The sequence below is a fragment of the Saccoglossus kowalevskii genome, chromosome 16 (assembly GCF_978046115.1).
Source record: "Saccoglossus kowalevskii chromosome 16, keSacKowa6.1, whole genome shotgun sequence".
Classification (NCBI taxonomy): Eukaryota; Metazoa; Hemichordata; class Enteropneusta; family Harrimaniidae; genus Saccoglossus; species Saccoglossus kowalevskii.
This window is the reverse complement of record NC_140656.1, coordinates 3,563,611-3,573,572: the sequence shown is the minus strand read 5'-3', so window position 1 is coordinate 3,573,572 and position 9,962 is coordinate 3,563,611. Positions and strand designations below refer to the sequence as shown.

General features: G+C 33.1%; 1 protein-coding gene across 1 annotated transcript; it reads left to right on the top strand.

Annotated features, from left to right (window-relative positions):
* Nucleotides 1-3,164: 3,164 nt before the first annotated feature.
* LOC100371839 (transmembrane protein 267-like) lies at nt 3,165-5,231 on the top strand. Its single transcript, XM_002739905.3, has 2 exons — nt 3,165-3,492; nt 4,840-5,231. Exons 1-2 carry the CDS (start codon nt 3,190-3,192, stop codon nt 5,167-5,169), a joined length of 633 nt encoding a protein of 210 aa, XP_002739951.2. The 5' UTR covers nt 3,165-3,189; the 3' UTR covers nt 5,170-5,231.
* The last annotated feature ends 4,731 nt before the right edge of the window (nt 5,232-9,962 follow it).

Below are 9,962 nucleotides of genomic sequence, written 5' to 3'. Positions count from 1 at the left end.
GCTGTTTACAGATGGATTTTGTTCAAACTTGGTATATATGCTGAACATTATAGGACCTTGGTGCACATCATTTTGTTTTCAGATATGATTCAAAATTGACGACTGACGACCATTTTGTTTTAATAAATGTGGTTCTATTGCAATATCTCTGACTTGCTGTGACTGATTATGTTCAAATTTTAAATATTCATTATACATCATGTCATAGATATACAGATATATTGGTTTGACGATCCTATTAAAAATGGCTGAATGATGGCCATTTTTGTGTTAAAAAATCATCAAATATCAATCATTTCTGGCATTTATAGATGAATTTTGTTCAAACTTGGTACATACATTAGACATTACGAGTTCCTGATTCACGTTATTTTATTTTTTAGATCAGATTCAGAATGGCTGACTAGTGGCCATTTTGTTTTAATGAATGGGCTTCTAGAGCAATATCTCTGACAGGCTTTGACTATGCTCAAATTTTATATATTCATTATACATGTATTCAAAATGGCTGATTTTGTTTTAATTAATGCTGTTCCAGAGCAATATCTCCCAATATCTCTCAATACTCGTTTGATGATCAGATACAAATGTCAATCATTTAAATGTTAAACAATCATCATAGTCATATTCTTGACATGGTTATATTCCAGCTATATTACTATAAACAAAACTATATATCTTAAATTCGATAACAAACAGGAACTGTGCCATGCATGGCTTGTTTGATTTCACTGTTGTAGTCACTGTTGTATCGCAGGGATAGTCCATATAATATAGGTATTTATGTATAATCATTATATATAAATAGATTGTCCGTTGTGCGGCAACTCTTTTTTAATCTAAACTGGTTATTTGACGTGTTTTCTCTATTTAGAAATTAATTAAATGTGATTCTTTCATTTGTGAATAATTTTCAACGCAACTTGAAATGGCTATCTAAGGACTTAGATCCTGATTTTAATATGGGCACAATTATACTAGAACTCCATGTTTCTGAAAAATTATTAATATTTAAAACAATAATGAACAATTGATGTGAAACATTAATGAAGTAAGACTGTTCATATTTAATAATTTTATTTGATATTTTGTCTTCAGCCATTGCGTTGTTATTTTTTAATTGTTTAATAATTTTTCTTATTTTACTAGGGATTTCAGTCACTTGGTTAATGACATCGGAAGAAGTGGGTGTGGGCAGCTACCCTTTCAAAAACTGAAAAATACATGAGCAAAACTAAAAGCAAAAAAAATAAAAATTACCAGGAATTATAGCTCTATATCTTATGGCCATTTTCTAAAAATTGCAACCCATTGCGAGTAGCCGTTTTGACAATACGGGAGAATAGAAATTGAAACATTTGCAAATCCTGGCAAGCGCCGTGAACGCGAGTGTGACCTTCATATTTGACCCGGTGTTCTACTGTAAATCTAGAGAAGGTAGCTGCGTTTTTCCTGCGTTGGAATGGACCGTACGATTTTAAAAATGCCACAGAAATCAAGTAGGGGATGACAGCTATAGAATGAGAGGTGATAGTCGAGAATCGGCCGAAAATTGACGAAACGGCAATAAAAACAAAAGTTTAACGACAATTTTCATATCGGCAACTTTCATATCTGGCATATCTATCACTCATAGTTTGAAAAAATATATATTTTAATAGTCAAAAATCTAGGTTTTGTGAGTGTGACATCAATTTAGAGAGTGTGACAAGCCCATTTTAAAAGTGGTACCTCCATCCTGGTACTTTGTTTACATGGACGCCATTTTCATGTACGAAGAGAATGTTTCACTCTTTCACTTTTATATACGGCAAGATACGTTTATTTGGTTTTTAACATGTCTAAAATGCAGCATAAATGCAAAGTAAAACGAATTGTACATGTCAGAGCACTCACAGCTGTAGAATTGAGATGATTTATTGGTTATTTTGGCATAAAAATGGATCTATCATGCACATAGATTTCAAATTTTCTGGGCAGCTCCCAGTTATGTTTTCCATGCATACTTCTTTTGCCAAAAAATGAGCTGTATATTATGCTATAATGTTATATCTTAGATTTGTTTATTCGTGTCAATGCTTTTTGTTTCATAAGTATTATTATAGCGTAAAAATAACAAAGCTTGGTAGAACGCATAGCCGGTCGATGAGGGTGTTTTCAATGCATTTGTATAGGAATAAAAATGAAGGCAACATAAACGAAAGTAAAACTTGTTCATCTTTATTGACACTGACAGATGATTTAAAATGAAATTTGAATATGGCCTGTTTCCATGGTAACAGATGGTCTATATGTTGCCCGCTCATGACATTAGATAAACATTGATATAAAGTTCATTTGTTGAAAATTTGGTGAAAATTCTATACAAAAGGGGGAAAGATATGGCAGTTTAAGTTTAGCTCCAATTAAATAATTAGTGCTTATCCATCCAAAATGGTGCCGTTGTCTTTACTATTCAGTAGTGCTTTGTTGTGACATCCTTTGTCCAAAATTAAGAGATGCTAATTGAAGCTACAAAGTACCATATCTCGAGAACGGTTACCCTGATTTTCATCAAATAAGGTGCATTGTATTGCTCTAGTAGAGATCTGTCCAATGCCACCATGTAAACTATGGTATGTGTATAATTTCCCCTGAAATCCCTAATTTTACTTTCTATGATTAATTAATTGTCCATTGATATCTGGATTTGTGGCCATATTGTTTTCATTGTTTTGACAATGGATTCAGCAATTTTGTAAAATAAACCATCCATTCATCCAATGTTATTGATTCATTTGTATTTCCGAACATTGAGTTCATGTAGTATTTTCCAAAATTTAGATCCGTCACCTCTTGCATTCTCAAGTTTGTTTATTTACAGAGTAGTTATAGAGTCAGTCTAACAACAATAATCACTTTAATTACTGATCAAATATAAAGTTCTCTTGAATCACCAATTTAATACATGAGACATTCAACAAATTTGTTTTTTTTACATAAATCAACTTCAGTAGTTGGAAACAAACAAACAAAAAAGTTTTTAGCAATCACTGGCCCAACAGATCACAAACAGCAGTTTTTAGATTAATTGATGTCTTGCGACCGCATGTAATGTAGATTTGTAGATTTTATAATTTTGTAACCTTTTTTTATTTTAGAAACTGAATGAAAGAAGTAATTTGACTAAATAGGTGTCTGCTGTGCACCATGATGGACTTCACATTGACTGTGTACAATATGTTATCTTGGCGAAAGGTAATCTACGGTACTGTACTAGGATGTGTTTGCATCACAGCCGATAGTGTTATGACAATGCCCTTTGTGGCAAATAATGCAACTTTACGTGCAATCACAGACAATGCAGGACATGCATTAATTGGATTCTGTACTTGGAGTGCTGTCTCAGGTCTCGATACCACCAACAGTGTCTTGCAGTCCATTCTCTGTGGAGTTTTTGCCAGTATATTGGATATAGATCACTTCATTTCTGCTAAATCACTGAAACTCAAGGTGAGAAATTGTTTGTTTCATAATGTCAATGATTTTTACAATAAGTGTGATTATAACCTGTTTGGTTTGAATCTAGCCTTCTGATTGGCTGAAGCAAAGCCTGCCTTCTGATTGGCTGAAGCAAAGCCAGCTTTTGTGTCCTGATATTAAATAAACTGGCATGAAATTTGTAACTAAGATTGTACACCTTTGATCATCTGATTAAAGTAAAAGAAACTTAGTATAAGTAATATTATGAATTATTAATGGACTATGGTGTATATCATTTACAGTAGTGGTATTAAGTGTGAACATGGTATTTCACATTAAATGTGGTAATAGGCATGAAAAACATAATTTATAGTCATACATGTTCAAATAGTTTGCTGAAAAATTAAATTGTGCAGCGGTACTGTTTTTATCCTTGCAAAAAGAAAATTTCAGACTCAAAAACAGTTATTATTATACATCTGTCACTGTAAGGCCATAAGTTACAGCGTGCCGTAACTTTGTGGTATTTTACGGGGTATTTTCATCCTACCATATAAGGAAATGCAAATTCCAAATATGGCGACCTCTAATAATATAAACAAACATGGCTACTGCCAGAGTTTGACCAGACTTCACACAAAGAAGTTCGCTGATTCTGTTCTAAACATTTTGAATTTCGGCATTCCCATGATGTATCCTGGGAAGGAAAAGATGTATATGTACTCAGTATGCACTCAGACAGTATGCCGTCGCATCGACCTCTGTAGCACGATGGTCAATACTCCCGCTGTACTGTCTTCGTGCATACTTTGTTGTATCCTCGTAATAACCTCATATTACATAGCGCAATGAAAACAAATCATAATAATGACAACTGAAAGTTTAACTTGGTAATAGTACTGGTAGCTGGTAATAAATGTACCAATGAAAAAATATGTATAAAATTCTCATTCTTTATCAGGAAAAAGTGTTTTATGTCATAAAATTTTTTTGAAATTGGTTGATTTAAGATTGAATCAATAACACTTGATGTTGCATTCATACTTGTATAATCTGTAGTTGTACATTTTGTCTTATCTTATCCAACAGAATCAAATTTAGAAATTCTTAAAATAAAGTTAAAATGATTAAAACAATGAAAATTGTGGTTGCTTTAGTGACCATCTACAGTACAGGCAAGCTTCAGTGGATCAATATTTCAGGATTTGTTGCCAAACTAGAGTTTTTAATTTGTTGTCATGGTGATTACAATAATTAGTGTTCTGAAGATAAAACAAAGTGGGAATGCAATTTTAAGTGTATAGTTGAATGTCTAATAACAGTTTTTAAATAATCTGGTCAAAAAAACAGATAAAAATATAAACTAATTTTTTTCAGGATGCTGTGTCTCTACCATCTAGACCACTATTCCATGCCACAAGTCTGATTCCAGTCATAGCTAGTGTTATAGCACTAATTGAATACTTCTGTGCTGGGAAATACAGACTGAAACCTGTGTGGCTTATTTTTACAACTGCATGGTTGTCACATCATCTGAGAGACGCTGTTCGTCGTGGACTTTGGTTTTGGCCAATCGGGAGTACTCCTGCTTTACCATATTGGCTATACATGATCTGCATCTTATCATTGCCAGTAGTGTCTCATCTCATTTTCAAACTAACTGCTACCATGGAAACAGAGAGAGCAGCATCATATAACCAAATATAAATTGAAAAAAGAAGATTGTGAATTTATGTAGTAAATAAATTGCTGATTTAGCTTCTAGAAAATGTACCTATATTTATATGAACGGAAAAGGGGAGGGGTTCAGTTAAAATGTAGATGACATTGTTCATGGACTGAAATGAGGTCACACTAGTGTGAATGCATGATAATTTTAAAATAATGTTGGAGTGGTCTTGTGCTTCAACTGAATGTGTATATACTATATATTTGGTTAACAATATTTGAGGTCACAGGTCAATATCAGCTGTTATATTTATATTTAATGGCTGAATAATGGGATTATGGCAGGGGGTATCATTTTATTAATAGTATCTGGGTAGTTATCTCTGTATAATACTAGTATTGCATGTTGATATCCAGCACTGCATTTGGATGACTGAAAGCTTTACATGTTATTTGAAAAATGCTTGGTTTATGAATTACTTACACAATTAATTCAAAATTACCGGTAGTTTATTATTTTGTGAAAAATAACAACTTTATTTGTCTTGTTGATCAAGATGCATTTTTAATATTGATTATATTAATCGTTATATTAATTATGTTTGCGTGTTAGGAATGATAAAAGCAAGCTCTGATAATACCCAGAACGATTCACATGAATAATATTCACTATAAATAACTTACACAATGCATATCGTTTGGTTAGTTTCACAAATAATCTCAAGAAACACTAATCAGATTACAATAGAATATTATGACGATCCACCAATGTGATTAGTTTTCATGCAAATCAATGAAGACTAATTACCTAATTCACACATGTATCTACAGGTATAATTAGCTGTTTTTTGTTGATAATGTGCATCAGTTTTTTTATACTACTATACCCCCCCCCCTTTAGTACTGTTATAGATTTACTTATTACACACAAGGATACTAGTAATGTCAACTGACTGTCTGTGCATTGGTCTGATAGAATATTTGGGAGGAATGTGACAGGTACTAAGTTTATATTTATGTTTTTTTCTCAAAGATATATTACATGTAGTATATTTCAGTTCAATTATGGAAGTAACTTTATGAACATTTCACACATAGGTTTACATACTTCCAATGTTACAAACTTTCTATGTAAGTTTACTGACTGTGCACACTACTTTCCAAACTTCCCTATCAATTTACCCACTTTGTACACTAAAGCAGTCATTTTGTCCCATCGTCCGCCTGCACGGTGTTGTTCCGTTCGGACATTCCTCCCTCTACAACACCGTGCGGTAATACCATTCATAATCGTGTATGTCACGTGGTTGCGCGATAGAAAGTTTACCGACCAATAGAAAGCTTTGTTACAAAGACTGCCAGAAAACGCTCGGAGCTCTGCATTTCTGATATTTTCGGCTTCATTACTGCCGATATGTGTTGCAGTGATATCACGACCTTTGGGGTATAACACCTACTCTTCTATAGTAGTCAACAGTGGTGACAACACTATTACCACTATTATTAAGTAAAGCTTGAATAGCTTTGGTCTGAATATCAGTGAGTTGCATGATGTATGGATATTGTCGCTGTATCGCCTCGACATCCAAGCCAACACAGCTTTAGCTGTGCTCAGCAACATTTATTCTCGGGTCAGGCATTTTCACCGCCTGGCAACCATCATGGTGAAACAAAGACCAATAAATTCTCAGAAAACGGTATTATGGGATGGTTGTTGTCACCCCCTACATATGCAAACTATTTAAATTTGGTTGGATTTCTTCAAAGTTAAGTTTGTGCTGTTTTCTCGATTTTTTGACCAGTGCACAGCAGCTCGCGCAGAGTCCATAGAAATACATGGTATTGTGGTGCGCGTCTTAAATAGCAACGTGGAGCGTTTAGTGACTTAGCTCCGCCTCGAAGATTTTGATAGCTTGGCCAAGCGCGTTGAAGAAAGAAGTTATATGATTGGCTGTTGTTAAACTGATTCTAAACTGTGAGGGCATTGTCACATACACATAGTCCTAATGAAATACTTCAAGGTGATATAGAGTGGAGTGCTTCGCCGGAACATTCACCTTGAAAATTCAAGATGTTTTGTCCTGTATATTTCTGTTTAAAATTTACCTGTTTAATTTAGAATTACATAATTAATATTCAGATGTAGTTTTCATACAGCATACAGTTTTGATTACAGCATACAATATTTTGGTGTTAGCACCATTAGAGTTTTGATTACAGTATACAATATTTTGGTGTTAGCACCATTAGAGTTTTGATTACAGCATACAATATTTTGGTGTTAGCACCATTAGAGTTTTGATTACAGCATACAATATTTTGGTGTTAGCACCATTAGAGTTTTGATTACAGCATACAATATTTTGGTGTTAGCACCATTAAAGTTGCATGTCATATAAATTGTTTCATTATTGTCAGAAAATTATATTATTAAGTGAATGTCTGGTTAAAATTGAGTTAGCTTTATTTTGAACATGGTGGCAAGCTATTCTTTTTCTTACTGAAAAAACTTGCCTGCTCTAAAAATTCAGACGCCTGCTTATTTGGCGGTTTTTTGTAATTTTTTGGCCTCCGAAATTTTGACCTCACCAGAGATTGCTCACTAATTTTTACTCTAAAAATTTGTTTAGAGACGTGACCCCCTATGTTGACGTAGAAAAGTATGTGTAAATTTGTTTAGAGACGTGACCCCCTATGTTGACGTAGGAAAGTGTGTGTAAATTTGTTTAGAGACGTGACCCCTTATGTTGACGTAGAAAAGTATGTGTAAATTTGTTTAGAGACGTGACCCCCTATGTTGACGTAGGAAAGTGTGTGTAAATTTGTTTAGAGACGTGACCCCCTATGTTGACGTAGGAAAGTGTGTGTAAATTTGTTTAGAGACGTGACCCCCTATGTTGACGTAGGAAAGTATGTGTAAATTTGCTTGACGTTTAATTTGCGGTGCAACTGTATATAACCCAACTTTTATATTTGTACAATTTTTACTCTAAAAAATTTGACTGGCTGAAAATTTCTTGTTTTTTTGTATTCTAAAAACCCACCATTTTTCAAAACTAATTATTTAAGTGGTTTAAATTTTACAGTTTTTGCGACATAACTTTGAGTTGTAATTCAAACACAAATTAATTAAGGTAGAAGCCTAGTCATAACTTCGACAAAATTGGTCATAAATCGCATGACAATGTTCATTAGTTTATTATGTACAATCATGAAGCTAATGTCTCATGGTACAATGAAATAGCATTATTTTGTGTGTTACAGAAATGTGTCTTGATATTTCTTTAAATTGCTATTTTTTAGAACAATTCCATAGAACACAATGTTAAAGAAAAAAATGCATTTTTTGACACTTTTTAAAACTTAGATTTTTTAAATAATTCAGAACAAAAAAAAGTACTCTATCATTAACAATATATGATTTTTTCAGCCTAGTATGTCACCAGGCTAGATTTGGAGACATTGCGTAATATCTCTGCCATAGGAACATATGGTAAAAGTGTTATAATAATGTAAAAATGGTGACTTTCCACTAAAATACAACCACCAATTTCTTGAAAAAAAAGACTGCTGACCCCCAACTTTTTTAAGATCAATAATCTTATATCGCCTTGGAGTACAGTTTATTGCAAAATGAATAAATTCTGGGTATTTTAATTTATGAGTAGGCTTCTACCTTAAATTTTTATTTGTTATGGCCCTCAAAAATTGAAGGAAATGCATCCCTGTTACCCTGTTTGGGGAGAACTCAGGTATGCACTCAAGCAATACATGTTTGCTACAAATACGGTCATCATACTGCCTTCATACCAGTTCTTTGCGATAATCTCGGTATAACCTCATATTTGGTTTCTGTATGAAAGTAATCATTCAAAAATCTAGAATATAGAGAATATGTATGAACAGTAATTTTGCATTGTACAACACCCATATGGGAATTTGTCAAAAAATGTGGGACTCAGTTTTAATGATTTTGCATTAAAAAATTACCACTTTTTCACAAGGATTTATTTAAGTAAAGCAAAATAACAAGGTCCACTTGTATAATGTCAGCCTATCTAAACAGCACCCTCAATAGGTAAACATTTTATATCTTTTGTTTATTCACTGAACAACATATTGTAGATGATTCATGTCAGAATTCTGAGAAGGCAATAGTGCCCTCTAGAATTGAACTATTATAATTATTTGTATATTGGTTCTGGGGTATCCAATGATTATGCCAAAATTTGTATTATTTTTATTTATTGGAAAACCATATTCTGGGTGAAAAAATCAATCCCTAATAAGATATTGATTAATATATGTTTGGATGTAAGTACAGGGTTAGATTGAACATTGTGTTTTGAAGGTATTTCCAGATATTTGAATGATTTTGTGTTGAAAAGTGACTAATTCAGTATTCACAGATTTTAAACAAAATTAATCTGGTCTGCATTGTCAAAGATCATTCGTGTTTCAAGTTTCATTAAAATGTGATTAGTAGTTGAGATAATGGTAGGACAGTCATACCTATACACACACTGTTACAACCCCAATGAGTGAGAGTTAAGTGATGGACAGGAAACAAAGACAATCTTTAAAATAATTCAACCCAACCCTATGTGAAATGTACACAGCAAAAACGCTTGATTGGTGTTAAAGGAAATTTACATTCCGCAATTGAAAAATGGAATTTTCTTTCTTTGTTTGTGGAGGAGGGGTATTGGTAATTTAGGAGGTACAGAAATTATTTGTATACTAATGGAATCAAAAATTAATTAGCTGAGTTGCAGTTGGTATATGTGAGCACTACAGATAATTGTACTGATGGGAGCCCTCTGGAGAACAAC